Genomic DNA, 16,339 nt, shown 5'->3' with positions numbered 1-16,339 from the left:
TAGATCCTATCCTCAGGAATGGGCAGGTAGGGATGCAAACCGGCTGTTAACTTACAGTACTGACCTGCGAGAGACGGATTCAAGTGGACTCCCTGAAGCTTACAGGAATCTCTACATTTACAAAAGGATAAATCCTTCATAGCTTGCATTTACCCACCTCGGAACATCTTCCTCGACCTTGAAACACTTTCTTAGACCCTTACTCTTTTGGAAGCTTTCACCCTCAGACTTTACAAGCCCTCAAACCTTTCACCTCTTACAATTGATGCCTTCTCCTCCATGCCTGCTCGCCTGCCACAGGTTAGCCAAGACACTGCGCTATCTCTTCCTCCTGAGATGTGAGGAACTCGCTAGGTGTATCTTAGTGGAGTCTCTGAGATGGGATATCCAGACTAACCATGAACTCACAGCAATCCTCCTGCCTTAAATTCCTGAGTACTGGGATTGTAGAATGCACCACCATAACCACCATCTCCTATATCTTAGCCAACCTGTCACATGGAGCTCTGTTCTTCAAGGAGTTAAATAGTTCCATATGGGTCCCAGGTGGGCATCTTGCTGGTGTTTCCTGTTTTGTATGTGTCTACATTAGGATGAACATTTCTCTATTAGCTTTGCTAGGACTTTTTACCTTTTCACTGTTCTTCGTGACATTTTAATCATCCAGTCCTCTCCACGTACTTCCTCTTACTTTGTTATTCATCATCCAAGCCTCTTAGAGTTCTAGTTCTCCCTTACTTTTATTGTATCTTTCTAGTAGTTCTCCTATTACTGCTAAGGGAACTTTTACAGTTTTCTTCCGTGTTGGTTGTGTACCCCCATTTTGACACACATCAGAGCAGTGCCCACCATTCTTATATGAGCTTTTATTATCTTATTTATTTTTATTATGGATTTTGTATGTGGGTGGGTGTGGATGTGTGCTATATACACATGGTAAGGGGACAAAGAAAACACAGAAGTTGACTGTCATCTAGGATCAATTTTTATTTTATCCTTTGAGACAGGGTCTCTCAATAAACCCATTTGTTTAGCCTAGCTGAACAGAAAACTCTGGCAATCTGCCTGTCTATTTCCCTGCCCCAACACCAGTGCTGGGGCTCTAGCCAGGCCCAGCATTTTACTTGGGTCCGGGAGATCCTAACTCAGGTCCCCTTGCTTGCACAGCAAGCATTGTACTCACTGAGCCATCTGCCTAGCCCTGTGTCGTGTTTCTCAGACACCTTCTCTTTTTCTACCTTTGGATAAAGTACAGTACTGAATTACATTGGTGACTTTGGTATATGGTTATGGAAAACCTGATAGAATTCGAGTGTTTTGAAAGGGAGCAGTGTTCTCTTAGATCCATGTCAAAGCTGTCAGTGCCGCACCTCTGTAACTTCTGAACGATTGCTGCTCCAACAGCGATTGAACCCCATAGAAATCACAAAACCCCAGTTGTTAGCTTCATAAACGTGCTGAAGAGTACCTTGCTTGATAACAATAAAAGCCTCGGTAAGTGGTGTTCCCACCTGTGTGGTTCATTTCAAAATATTGTTTGTCTAACACATTGTTGTCGGTGACAACTGAACAAGAACTTTTAGGAACACTTGGCTGTCCAATAAAGGCAGATTTCAAGGCTATGCAAATTGTTGCCGTTCAGCCCCCACTCTTTCGTCTATTATCATATCAATTGAGTCAGTTCATAGTAGACAAAGCAAGGTTATGGGAACCACCTAGAGTATCATGCACCATTTAACATCAATGCGGCAGACGCGAACATCTGCAACTCCAGCCTTATTAAGAGGATGGAGTAGAAGGCAATAAACAGCTTTCTTCACCATTTAATTGCAAAATAGTATTTCCTAATGTTTGCATTGTTTATCAACAGGAACTTCATCAATAATTGTATAATTACAGCTGCCTGGACGGCAGCGCTCTCATGCATCTTGTCACTTATTGCAGAGTAGTCTGAGTTTAATCTGAATTTGAGCACATTATTCAAGGCTAATAATATAAACCCCTTCAAATGTGAGTGGCACAATACAGATATCTTGTGCAGCGGGAGAATGGTGTTTTACAATTCTTCAGCTGCCATAAGGATTAAGCTAACGCGGGGGAACAGAAAGGCTGAAAGGCAGGGAAAGCTGAGGGAAACCACTGGGTAGATCAAACATAGGCTCTGAACATGAGCATCGGCTATGCTCTTTAGAACTAATCACAAGTAATTAGATGTTTGCTTTAAGCCAAAACTGAGCTGAATTAAAACAGGTTTATTATGCTGTGGTCTCCCCTTCCGGCAGTATTTAAAGGGATAAAATGGTGAAAATTACAAAGACACACAGGGGAAAGGTATGGTGGTCAGTTAGAAATGCCGAATGCACAAGAAAGCCTTGCTCTGCCTGCTCGGGCTCCTGTCGTTGCTACTAGGTCTGGATCAAGCCCTTGCTCCAAAGCAGCAGCCCTCATGTGTCTACTGAGAGCAGCCCTCCACCAAGTACTTGAGCCAGCCAAGCAGATGCAGGGAGCAATAGGAGCTTAGTTAGTAGAATGGCCAGTGGCGTTGCCTTATAAGAAAGAGAAGCCTGAGAAACAGTGTGTGCATTTAAATCATCTAAGGCAAGAGTCTTGTCTGAACTTTGTATATTTTAATCATGAAAATCTCATTATTCAGGGGCTGGAGAAATGGCTCAGTGAGTAGAAGCGCTGGCTGTTCTTCCAGAGGCCCTGGCTTCAGTTCCCAGCACCCACATGTCAGCTCACAACCATCTATGTAGGTATCCAACACCCTCACCTAGACATCTATGCAGGTAAAACACCAATGCACATACAATAAAATTTAAGTTATAAAAGAGAAGAAGAAAATATTTTTTTCCTTAAATCTACTTTATACCTAAGGAAAAAGTCTGAGGCTTGCTCATAAAGCTGTATTTTAAATATTTTAATTTGTGGTTATAGTTCCCTCTTTCCCTCCTCCAAATTAAAGTATATTAACTTATATATTGGGTGAGCCTTGTTGTCCTAGGCGATTCCCAACTAATCAAGAGTCTTGATTTTTATTTTCATGTATTTATTTTGAAACAGGATATCATGTATCCTAAGCTGGCCTTGAACGCACTATGTAGCTGAAGATAACTGAACTTCTGTCCTCCTTGCCTTTGCTTCCTGAGTGCTGGGGTTGGTTACAATGTATACGACCATAGACACAAGAGTGCTGGAGATTAAAGCTAGGGTTGTACACATGCAAGGCAAACATACCAGCTAAACTACACTGACACCTCAAGGTCTCCTTCCTTCCTCCCTTCCCTTCCCTTCCCTTCCCTTCCCTTTCCTTTCCTTTCCTTTCCTTTCCTTTCCTTTCCTTTCCTTTCCTTTCCTTTCCTTTCCTTTCCTTTTTTAGATGAAGGGGCTTAATGATCATTGTAAAGTATCCACAGAATGAAAGTCTGCTCCCTCCTCTATTTTCGTGGCTGAAATAAACCTAGCATTTTCCTGATGTGCTAACCTACCACTTCCTCCTTCCAAACAAAGCTAAGAGCGATGAGCCTGGTAGAGTGGCTTGACTGTAGTTACTTAACGTTACTCACTCGTAAGAACCTGTTTGCAACACTGCATCAGCTCCTGCTGAGACACCTCTCTCTACCCGAATACTTCAGCAGGAACACTTTCTCTACCGGACTTACCAATAAACCGATGTACTCAATCCATTGAGATTCAAGTATATACCTCTCCTTTGAAGAATTTCAAAGTACAGACATTATTTAGGGATGTTCTCGAAGATATTTATCAAAACTGCTATGATAATAGCTTTGTCCTAATGAGCCCCAGGCTCTGTTTAGGGAATAATCGATAAAGTTCGAATTAATGTTCCATAATTCACATTACAATGCGCATGTAATTATTCTGAGATGAGGCAAACCCTATGCATTTAATTTACAGCTGTAATTAAGTAAACTCGTTTAATACTAATTAGGTGAGCCTAAAAGGATCATAGGTTTGTATATTCAATTACCAAAGTAGAGTTAGCAGCTGATCTCCGCAAGCTCTCCTATCTGGAGCTCAGCCTGTTCTCTACCTATAGCACCGTTTTACCCTCACAGAGCACCACAAAGCCTCGCACACTGCAGAGAACCTACTTGTGGTTTGCCCTCGGAAAGAATGGCCTTAGGAATAGAGAAATAAGCCGGTCATGGTGGCACATACCTTTAATTCTGCCATTGGAGAAGCAGAGGCAGGCAGATCTCTGCCTGTGAGGCCAGCCGGGGTAACAAGGTGGAATCTCGCCCCCCCAACACAACACACACACACACACTTCCCTGCTGCCAGAAAAGAAGGAAAGGAGAGGATTGGGGGGAACAGGGAGGAAAGGGAGGGTGCAGAAGACTCTGGTTTAGTTCCAAGCATCCATGTTGGGTGGCTCACAACCATTTGTAACTCCAGCTCCAAAACATCCTATGCCCCCTTCTCCCTACCCTTACATCTAAGCTTCTTAAGGCTATGAATAGTAAGCTGTCAAGAAACTAAATTTGATTCCTATTTTTAAATTTTCTTAAATTCCGTCAATCAACATTTATTAGGTACCTAGAACACTAGACTTTCTTGTTGTGTTTAAGCTATCATTCCCACCTCATTTTGCTATTATTTTTAAATTATATAACCAAAGAAGAGCTATCTGTTAACTACAGGGACTTCTTTAATAGTCTTGGAATGTGCAAGATTAAGGCACATGTGTTCTACTCTTGAGTCCAACATATGCTTTATTTTTTTCATTTTATTTTTCTTGAATATTTTGTGTATTTACATCTCAAATGTTATCCTCTTCCCCCCCCATATCCCCTCCCCCTCGCCCTGGTTCTATGAGGATGCTCCCACCCCCACCCACCCACTCCAACCTCAACGCCCTGGCAGTCCCCTACACTGGGGACAAGTTCAGGCCTGTTCTGGACCATCAGAGACTATCTCACCAAGAAGTTGTTTTACTAAGACTGAAAATGAGGTTGAACACATGCTTGTTGTAATTCCAGCCCTTGAGAGGTAGAGGCAGGAGGATCAGCAGTTCAAAGTCACTCTCAGCTGAATTATCAAGCTCCATCCTAACTTGAGCTCCATAAGACCATGTTTAAAAAAACAAGCAAGCAGAGGTGTTAAGGAACAACACCTTCAGTAACAGGAGCAAAGAGGTGGCTTCCATAGCCCTCGTTCCCGTGAACCCCAGCCACATTTGTCAAAGCTCGGAAATGGAAACGAGGCAATGCAGTATAGCATCCAAGAGGGACGAGCATCCTAGAGTCTCAGAGCGACAACCTTCTCCTGGTTGGTGCGGCAGCTGATGTAAGAGGATCTAGACTGGCTCTCCTTTCATCGCAGAGCCTTCTGTTTCAAAATCCCCAAATCAAGTCTAGTTCGTTTGCGAAAACTGGACAAGAGAGGAAGGTGATTTACTTGGAGCAGACATTGCAGGGCAGTCATTGCTACTGTTCCTTTGTGGGACAGAAATATCGAGGCACCATCATTGTAACACACTTTTCAGTCATCCCTCAGTACAAATAAAAAATACCGATTTAAAGGGTTGAGATGTAGCTCAGTGTGGATGCTTGCCCAGCGTGCACATAGCCCTAGGTTCGATTCCCAGCACTGCATAAACCCAGACCTAGTGGTGCACAGCTATAATCCCTGCACGTGAAGATGGAGGCAGGAGAACCAGGAGTTCAGTCACCCTCGGCTACATGAGACCCCGTCTCCAAAAATAAAAGTAAATAAGCCAGCAGAATAGTAAATCCTTCTGTACTGTAACACTGTGCCTCATAGTTGAGATCTTAGTATAATCTCTTAGATCCTAAGAGATAATCAAATGTGAAACAGACCCTCAGACTCTAGGAGCTTAAATTCTAGCACAAACAAATATTCTAATAAATGTAAACTGAACACCTTCTTGTAGGATATATGAAAGTAAGGGCCGGTAGTAAGATTAAGCCTTAATTCCTACCCACAAGAGCTTAGATTTTACTCAGAAAAAATACTTAGAATAAATAAATCTTTAAGTACACCTCATGCTTTCATAGATGTATATGAAGGCTACAAATGATCACACAAATAGGAAGGAGTTGATTCTGCTTGAAGATCAGAGACTTAGAGTAAAACGAGTGTATATTACCTGGGATTTGGAAGAAAGAGAAGAGACTGCCTAAACAAACCATTCCATGTGTATACAGGGCATGCTTGGGGAAGTCACAGATATGACCAAGGAGCAGCCACAGGGCAGGGAAACAGCAAGAGATGAAGCTTCAACAGTAGGCTGAATTCACATGCCAGAGAGGCTTGCAAGACAAGCTGCCTGTAATCTTCCCAGCCCTGAGGCCTGCTCAGGAAGATTGTGAGTCGGAAGCCAGCAGGGCCTTATAACAAGACTTATCCTAAAACAGACCCAAGCAGCAACAAAAACAGGAAGCCTGTGGAGAGCCATTACAGGGCTTTGCAAAGGGGAATAAAGCAGTCAGTTTGGTATTCAAGCAAAGCTCCTGTGTTTGTTCAGCAAACATGTACTGAGCATCCTCAGTCCTGTAGTGTGTGTGCTAAGCAGAGTTCTGGATGCTAGGAATCACCAGAGAGAGAGAGTCTTGCCTTTTCTCCTTCTTGGGCAGCCAAATTTTGTGCCAGTCGGCCTAGTCTCTCGGCTGAGTATGTGAGGGTTGGGAACCTTACCAAACTTAAGCAACTCACAGATGGCCAAGTGACCCATATGGGCTAAGCTAGTAAAGAAAACAAGAAAGGAGTACACGGGCTACAGAGATGGTTCAGTTTAACTACAGTGCTTACTCACTGACTCCTCTTCAGAGGACTCAAGTTTGGTTGGGCAGCCATACCAAGAGGCTCACAACTGCCTTCACCCTAGGCCCAGGATCCATACCTTCTTCAGTCTGTGTATATATGTATGTGGTCTCCATAAACTCACAAGCATATATACATACATGCATGCATGCATACCTCTTTTTAAAAATACAAAGCGGGGCTGGGGATTTAGCTCAGTGGTAGAGCACTTACCTAGGAAGCGCAAGGCCCTGGGTTCAGTCCCCAGCTCCGAAAAAAAGAACCAAAAAAAAAGAACCAAAAAAAAAAAAAAAAATACAAAGCAAGCACAGCATAGAATAAGATTTGAGAGCACTGATTCCTACTCTTGTTATGTTTTTATCATCTCTACTGCAAACTTCTTTTTTAAGCAGTAGTGAGTAGGGATGAGACCCAAGGCCTCCCATGTGCCTGACCACTGAACTACATCCCTAACCCTTACAAAACTACCTACATCCAGCACTGACAATTCACAGTAACTAAAAGGAAATGTGAACAGAGAACCTGCTACAAACAGTAACATGTAGTTAGTTGATCTTCAACATAAAGCCCGTGTCATCAAAAACAGCAAATTGCTTTGTTCACTCCTTGAGAAAGAGCCTTGAAATGTTACCTTAAATTTGCCATAGTCTCTAGTGCTGGGATTATAGCTGTGCACCTCTAGGTCTGACTGAGAAACAGCCATCTTAAGTGAGACCTGGATCCCCTCTATCTCTATGTCTCAATTTAAGATAAGTAATGTATTTTTTCATGTATTCAAAGGGACTATGAGTGTATACTGTGTGCCAGCTTTTCTGCTTGCTGCTTTAAAAATTCTGATGTAACGCACATGCGTGCACGCACACACACCAACCCTTGAATTAGCCCAGCTGGCTCAGTTGGTAGAACATGAGACTATCAATCTCAGGGTCGTCAGTTCATGCCCCACGTTGGGCACCAGCGGTAAATCCTAAAAAATGCACCATCCCACACTAGCCAGGGCACTGGCAGGCCACACGGCACCAGCGGGCTGGTTCGTCTTGGCAGACTCTCTTGCCTAGAGCTTTCGAAATCTCTCCACACAATTCACTATGCTCCAATGGTCGCTGCCATGCCAGCTCCGTGCAACCAAATTCTGTGGCTGGCTGGGGTGCCCTGCCCCCATACCTTTCTCTGGAACTCAGTCTTGTCACTGTGAAGGAAAACACCACACAAACCTAGTTTAGAACCAACAGTGGGTGCAGCTACTAACATCCTAATTAGTAAGCCATAGTAAATTAAATCCCCTGTCTAACCAGGGGCATCTAGCTCATTACATCTGTACCCTAAAATCTCCCTTCCCAAAACCCCCAAGTCCCTTTTCTCCTCCTCTCTTCCCCCTCCAACCTGGAAGTCCTGCCTCCTCCTTACCCAGTGATTGGTCCCCTGAAGTCTTTATCCATTAGGGGAAGGTCCTTGGCACAGTCTCTCTTTTAACTTAGAACATTTGTATTTACTATTTGTGTGTGTGTGTGCATGCACAAAGTATGTGTGTCAGTCAAAGGACCAACAAGAACACCTGTAGGCATTCATTCTCTGCTTCTACTGTATGGGTTTCAGGGATGGAACGCAGGTCGTCAGGCTTGGCAGCAAGCCCCTCCTTCCACTGAGCCATCTCATCGCCTCAGCTGCCTGGTTTTTAAACCTCAGGAAGTCAGAGAGGTTAGTTTGGTTTACCAGAGAACAACGACAAAGCTGTTTGGATTCTAATCCTACAGAGCCTGGGTCACCCTCCTGATCATAACGTTGTACTGCCTTTCTTATCTATGGGGTTTTATCGGTTAATTTATTCAAACTTGTTTATTAGCACCTGCTTAAGGGAATTTCAGTTTCCATTAACTGCTTTATAACATTTTATCAAGACCCACTGTCACCATCACACAAATGGCAGCAACACTGCATGAGCGGCTACCTACTTCTTCCTCATTCCCCTTGTCCCAAAGACCTGCCTTTCCCATGAGCCCCAGCACTTGACACCCTGTGAGCCTCTGTGTATTTGTTTATAAAATCAGTTGACAGTACCCAAAGTATGGGAATGAAAATGGCCTGAGGTGGCCTGTAAGAGCCTTAGTGCAGTAGGATTTCACCAAGAGACCATCCCATCTTCTGATGCATCAAACCCTAACCTCTGACTCTCAGAATCTCTAGAAATTGCTGGACTCTGTCTTACAGTCAGAAGCCCCATTCTCTGTATTCCTCTCAGGCAATTGCAGCTTTCTTTTCCTCTCCATCTTATCCACATCCGCAGAACTAGCTCACGTCTCTTCTCCACAAAGCCATCTGAGCTAGCCATGTTCATCTTGTTCCCGCTCCCTCCCTCCCAGCTCCCACTGCAGTTCTGATGGGTGTTATACCATCTGATAGCTCAGAGGCCACGCAGGCCAGGTCTCCCTGCATGTTTTTAAGCACACTGAAAAGACAGACTGTATCTGTGTGTTTCTCCCGTGTCTCGTCTCCTCCAAAGGACTTAGCAGAGTATAACGAGCTTGTGGCTGTCGTTCCGTAAGTATTTGTTGTCTGAAGAAAGTAAGCTCCTACCTTAGCATTATACATTAGATCTCTTTCTCTTTTTTACAGTGTTTCATAAGCAAATGTGTTATTTTATATGTGTGTATAAATATATTATAAATGATAATAAATATGTATAAGGACTATAGAAAATAGGTGTCTTCTTTCAAACTTGTACAGTTTTAAATTGCAGATGGTAGCTAATCCCTGCAAGTTCAAGGCCAGCCTGGGCTACATAGCAAGAACCTGGCTCAAGAAAGGAAAAAGCAATAGCTTCCATCCATAGTCATGTACTTTCATAATTCTGCCCACTTTTAGTATTAAAAAAAACTTTAATTTATTCTTTTCTCAGCATAGCTTCCCTAATAGGTTTTGCTAAGATTTCCTGTGTAGCTGTCGCTATCCTGAAACTCCTTCTGTAGACCAGGCTAGCCTTGAACTTAGAGATCCTCCTGCCTCCACCTGCTAAGTGCTGGGATTAAAAGCGTGCACCGTCACACCTAGCTGACTTTCCCAGGGTTTGGGCCTTCCATGTTCCTTCTGTTTGCCATGGGGTGCTTGTTAGTCATGCATCTGACCTCCAGACCCCCACGCCAGCGTCAAATGGTCTTTTCCTCCTCTCTGTTCTCCACGCAGATTGAACTCTCACAGGTTGCCTATCATGGTTTTTTTTCTTTGAAAACTTTCTAATGAAGTTGTTCTTGAGCTTCAAAAACAAACCAAAGCAGTAACAATAAAAATAGACATTTGGCCTAGCAAGTGCAAGGCCCTGGGTTTGGTCCCCAGCTCCGAAAAAAAGAAAAAAGAAAAGAAAAAAGAAAAAAAAAAAAACCAGACATTTGCATGTGTACTCCTGTCGTGGAGCCTACCTTGCATTTGACAAAGCTTGTTGCTAGCCTACAGCCTCCACATTTACATGATTGTCACATGACTTGCTCCTCCTTGTCACCCAGATATCACTTCCTCTGCCAGACTCTAGCTCCCCACTCTGTGCTACTGGTCCTGATGTCCCGTTTCTCTTTCTCTGTGTAGTCTACTGATAGCCCTGTCTGCTCATTCCTTTGTCCCTTGTATAGCTAGTGCCTGCCGTTCTGGAATGTAGGCCCAGTAAAGGCCTGAGTTTTCTCTGCACCATTTGACACGTTCACGTTCAGTCTGTAATACAGTCCCTAGCATGAGACAAGGTTTTGACAAACATGTATTAAATAAAGAAGCTGAGCCCAAACCAAACTTAAACCATGGTTGGTTTTAGATTTTAATGCAAACATCCCCACCACTCCACTGAGCCTGCTTCTCATGAAAGGCATACCTTGAGAACTAGAGTAAGAATTAATGCTCAAGATAATGATATTCAGATGCGCTGTAAGATTCTCTAGTCTCAGAAAAAAAAATTCATTGAGTTCCATAAATTAATTAAAGCAGGGATGTCATGGTATATTAATATAGTATGTTAATACATTTAGAAAATTTCCCAACTAAAAAGACTTTCTGCTTTTTCTTTAGTTAACCAGAAAATTAAATTAACTCAGAGTTCCTCATTCCCTGAAGTCCTTGTTAATTAGGATCGTTCTGTAAATCTCTGTTGTTAGGAGAGTTTGTCATCTGTCCCATTACCCTGTTTGTTAGGGCAGTCTGAGCAGGGTGTCTTTGCTCCTATCCTGATGCATGCGTCCTAGTGAGAGGAAACAGTTCCGGCGTCCTCACTTCCTCCCTACCCGTTAAGGCGAATTTCATGCTATTCGTAGAACAACGTGGCTTATTTGTGTCAGTTCCCTGGGTCAAGTAGGAATGATACCGTCGATTTGGCTATTAACTATAATAATTAGATTCAAATGGTATAAAAGATAAGAGCTTGAATGCTCTGCAGCACTGTGTGTGATAAGGGGAGATGGAAGGCCGCCTCCAGTCGTCAGTGAAGGTCGTGGAAATGAGTGAGAGCGAGAGAGTGCGTCCCACGGTGGACGGCAGTGCGTGAGTAAAGCACCAGGCCTTCTCCGCTCGCGTCCATGAGAACTGCCCTTGTGAAAGGCACTCCGTGAACGTTTGCAGTCATTACCAACTTTCCAACCTCACATCACACACTACCCACCCTCTCACCCCAGTCCTTATAAGCTCCGTTTGTTTGTTTGCTTGCTTGCTTGTTTGGGGAGGGTTTTAGCCTAAATCTTACCATGTATCCTTGTTTGGGCTGGAACTCAAAGACATTCTCCTGCCTCTGCCTCCCAAATGCTGAGATTAAAGGAATGCTCCACCACACCCAGCTTTGTATTGTTTTTTTCATTTCCATGAGTTTTGTCTGTGGCGCGCGCGTGCGTGTATGTGTGTGTGTGTGTGTGTGTGTGTGTGTGTGTGTGTGTGTGTGTGTGTGTGTACAGGACACATGTAGAAGTCAGAGGACGACTCTCAGGATTTATTTCTCTTGTGTACATAGTGCGTCTCTTATTTTTGCCTCCTGGCCTATAAGCATCTACCTTCCATTTCCCAGTTCCAGTGCTGGCTTTTTATGGGTTTCAGAGATCAAATGCAGGCTTCCTGTTTGCCAGACAAGCACTTCACCAACTGAGCCATCTCCCTAGCCCCCACTTTCTACAATTGTTACCCAAAGTATTTTACAGACGTGTCCAATTATTATATTATGTAACCCCATTGTTAGTAGTAACTCATTAGCTTCATTCATCCTCTGAATGAATTCTCTCATTCATTGGTTCTAGGTTCATTCCCTATATAGTGTGACTTATACTTGAAAGTAATGAAACTAGATTTCTCTATAATATTTATGGGTAGACCTTTCCCTAAATCAGACTGCAGCTCTTTCCTGTGTTTTCTAATAAAGTCTGCTCGCATCTTTTGTTCTGCCTATATAAGTGTACGTACTGCATGCTCCCTGGAAACACTAATCCTCCAGATTTGTACCACAACATCCAATTAATTGCAGTCCTGTTTACCGCCACGTAGGATCTAAAATCACAAAGTGGGGAGAGTTTAATTGCTTCCAAATTATTGTTTTTTTGAAACAAGATTTTATTGCGTAGCCCAGGCTGGTCTTAACTCATCGTGTAGCCTAGGCTGGCCTCTGTGATCCTCCCGACTCAGCATTCTAAGTGTTGAGATCACATTCGTGAGTCATCTAACCATTGTTAATTAGAATTAAATAAATGGCTCTGCGTTTTTAGCATCCAGGGTTATCCAAACTTTGGACACCACAGTTCAACTTTGTCACCTGCAAATCCGCTGGGCCACCTTCCTAACTGCACTGAGACATATGAAATAAACTTGCTAAGAACACCCTTGGACTTCCTGAATCTCAGCATTGCTGAGAAGATTGGTTTTGTTTGGTTTTATGAGATGAGTCTCACTTTGTAGCCTAGGCTGGTCTCCAACCCAAGATCCTCCTACCTGTAATCACGGCAGTACCAGGATTCCTGGCAAGTTTTACCACACAGCACAGTAGGGTCATTTTTTTCTTTAGCATGTGTGTGTGTGTTGTTGTGTTGAATCTCTCTTAGAGTTGGGGATGGTGATGAACACCTGTAATCCCAGACCCAGACTCCATCAAAAGTATCCAGAGCTGTCATGTGCCAAGCTTTGAGTACTGTCAGAGGTTACTCTGTAGGGGGAAAGACTGCCCCTGCGGTGTTGCCCCTGTGTTCTTTGGTAGCTGTGCCTTTTGTTAGCTGATGGGCAGTTGGCCAAAAGTAACAAGATCAGCTTATCTATAATAAACCAACTAAAATCAATAATCCTTGACGTGGACCTTAAGTGTTGTCACAGAATAAAAGTAAAATTTCTATTTCGTCATTGCGATTTGGGGATGCCAAATCTTTAAAGTTCAGACTCCATTTTAGAGGACCTGATCTAAGTTTGAACTCAGATAAACAGACTGGTACCTAGCATTAGTTTCCAAGTTGTTCCCCACCCCAACGAAACCTGAGCCTAGCTCTAGTCTCTAGGCAAATCCCCAACAAGACCAGCGTCTCCAGGTTACACCCTCAGCAAGACCAGCACATCCAGGTTATTTCCCCAACAAACCTGCACCCCAGGTTACAAGCCCACCCCCTCCCGATGACCACCAATGCAGAGGGGAGCAGAAGTTAAGTTTATGATTGACTCCCAGCACCAGCCAGTTACCTTAGAGGCCACAGTTGCTTTCCAATGAGATGCTTGCACACGTGTTCCCTGATTGTTGCTTACCATAAAGCCTTGCCCTGATAGACATTTGGGGATCCCCCACCACCAAAACCGTCCTGTGTGACAGCAGTGCATTGGGGGCCCATGCTAGCTGGAATAGAATAAAGACCCTGCTGTGACTTGCATCTGATTGGCTCCAGTCTGTTTTTGGGGGACCACTGACATTTTCCTGGCACTACAATTTTCCTGTAGAAAGGCACTCAACACTATTATTTACATTTACACTTAAAATTTGAAGCTCTTTTGATGGATCCAAAATTTCACCCAAACAGGCTTGGAGATTTATTAGGGCTCATGTTCCAGTGCACAGAAGCACTCCTTTTACCTCATAGTCTGTTTAGTCGCATGAACACACACACATGGACACGCACACGCACACTATCTTAATGTCACAGATGAGAAGTGTTGCTTTGAGTCTTGGTTCCTAAGCCCTCTGGTGCAGAATACAGGGCTAATTCCTCCAAGCAGCAGCTAAGCTGGGTGATCTTAGGTCTTGAACATTACAAAGAGAAGTTAGTCTGCCTTTCTCTGCTTTCATTACAGGAAATGATGTCACTGCTTTCCCTGTCTTGGATCAAAACCAGGAAGAGATCGTTGACACCAATGGAGCTGGAGATGCATTTGTAGGAGGTACGGGTCCCTTACTTCTAAGTTCTACATAACTTCCCCAGCGCTGTCTCCACCCACTGCTATCATAGCACCCAAGATTTCACTATAGGAGTGAGATTTCACTACAGGAGTGATAGAGATTTCACTACAGGAGCGAGATTTCACTACAGGAATGAGATTTCACTACAGGAGTGAGATTTCACTACAGGAATGATATATGTCTGCCTCTGTCATTTTCACAGAAGCAACTGTGTCAAGAATATTGCATAAACAAGCCATGCAAGTACAGTAGACATTTGATTCGGGCCCAGGCATCACAGTGTCTGCCTGAGGGTGGACAGGAGTGATGTTTAGAGAGAGTTAAGATTTTTACTAACGCAGGTTCAGTAAGAAGGAGCAAATTTGATAAGGATAAAATGACCTGGGGAGTAATTATTCAGAAATGACATCAGAACAATTAGGTTTTAAAGTCTGAATTACTCAAAGTCCAGTGTAGTTAAACCAGGCTATGTCTCCAGAAAGCTTTAAACAAGACAAGGCTGAGAAGTTTTTAAGCACCAGTGGAGATGACTGTTACTACCTTCTCCTGAAGGACAACATGAACCATGGGAAATGCTTACAATGACTGTAACATAGTATTTCTTTGAAAGTTTTACTTCATTTTAGGCATCTTTTCACTGACAGAATTGTTTCATTCTTCTTTCTCTGAATTTCTTAGACCCACATTCACCTGTATAAAACAGGGGTCCCCACACCTCATTTCCTCTTTCTTTTTTCCAGTGAGCTTCTGTTGCCCTTTCCTATTACATTTGTTTATTTATCGTGTGTGTGCATGTGTTGCCCTCACGCAAACATGCATGCCACTGTTGGCCTGTGAAGGTCAGAGGACAACCTTCGGAAGTCAGTTCTGCATTCCGGGGTTAGGTGGCAGTGATCCAGCTAGGATTCTCAGGCGTGGCAGGGAGCCCCAGCTCACTGGTCCTGTATTCTTTAGAAAGGCATGTACACTGGACAGTGTCCATCTCTTGCTTGGTTTCGGTGTCCTTGCACAGAAAGGCTTCATCAGTGACAATATTAGAGTAATCTAGAGTCAATTTTCCTACTCCATCCTCTTCAGAGCTGTAAATCTTTGTAAGCTAAAAATATTTTATTCAGATTTAAGCCATACTGCATAATGCATTGTGGAAACAGTAGTGATTTTCTGATTGGAAATTAGTTAAGCCAGGAATCTTAGTCCAGAAGCCTGTATACTTGTATCCTACGAGCAATGTGTCAAGTAGTTTAACTCTTCAGAGCAGTGTGTGTTCCATTCATCTGACATTTAGTCAGAAGTGTAAGGAGGCTATACAGGTACGAGGGTGACCTAATTACTACAGCTGGCCCTGCACCAACAGATTACACTACAGGCAGCTTGCTGCTTGTAGCGCTACCGATACTTGGTGAGAACGGAGAGGCTGTGAGGAGGAACCAGGTAGAACTAGCTGTTCAGACTGGTGAGCGTGATGAAGAGCTATGCCAGACAGGTTGGCAAAGTGCGGCTCTGGTGCTGCTGTTTTAAACTCTTGTTTGTCGTAGGAAGTGGCACACCAGTGCTACAGACCATGCAGGACTCAGCAGACAGCTGGTGGGAGTTGGTTCTCTCAAATTCAGCACCTCGGGCTTAGGAGCCCGTACCTCTACCCACTGTGCTGTCTCCGTAGACCCTAAGCCTCTTCATAGCCGTGGCCATACCTATTCTGGGGCTACTGTTAGGTAAATATAAAGGAAAGGGGTTTTTAGGGGTTCTGGTTTGTTTCTGTTGTTTTATTTTAAGACAGGATCGAGTATCCCATAATGGCCTTGTTGAACTCATCGTGTAGTTTGAAGTACTGATCCCCCTGTCTCTATCCTGAGTACTGACATTATAGACTTAGGCCGCCATGCCCGCATTACAGGTTGCCCAGAGTCAAGCACAGGGCTCTGTGCGAGCCAGGCAAGCAGTGTACAACTGAGCCTTCACAGAGACTCCTTAGTGATAGGCCCCAGAGTGGCAAGGTTAGGTTCTATAAAGTATATACCGGCTATACATTAAATAGAGTAACTCTAAAATTATATACTATAAAGTATATACTGGCTATACATTAAATAAAGTAACTCTAAAATTATACACTATAAAGTATATACCGGCTATACATTAAATAAAGTAACTCTA

At 43.5% G+C, this 16,339-nt stretch overlaps 1 protein-coding gene and 1 non-coding gene across 7 annotated transcripts in view; both read left to right on the top strand.

The window, feature by feature from the left end:
* The window catches only part of Adk (adenosine kinase), a 381,245-nt gene that overhangs the window by 343,736 nt on the left and 21,170 nt on the right, over window positions 1-16,339 (top strand). For 4 of the 6 annotated variants that reach the window (XM_087585014.1, NM_012895.3, XM_087585013.1 and 1 more), the window contains 1 exon segment: window positions 14,083-14,169. In XM_087585014.1, the coding sequence (XP_087441140.1) occupies window positions 14,083-14,169 (87 nt within the window). 6 annotated transcript variants of the gene reach the window in all.
* Trnad-auc2 (transfer RNA aspartic acid (anticodon AUC) 2) lies at window positions 7,689-7,761 on the top strand. The gene has a single exon. It is a non-coding gene; the product is annotated as a tRNA-Asp (tRNA).

This window comes from Rattus norvegicus, chromosome 15 (genome assembly GCF_021556685.1).
Source record: "Rattus norvegicus strain SHRSP/BbbUtx chromosome 15, alternate assembly SHRSP_T2T, whole genome shotgun sequence".
Lineage (NCBI taxonomy): Eukaryota > Metazoa > Chordata > Mammalia > Rodentia > Muridae > Rattus > Rattus norvegicus.
The sequence above is the reverse complement of the archived record's forward strand: the minus strand, read 5'-3'. Positions and strand labels throughout refer to the sequence as shown.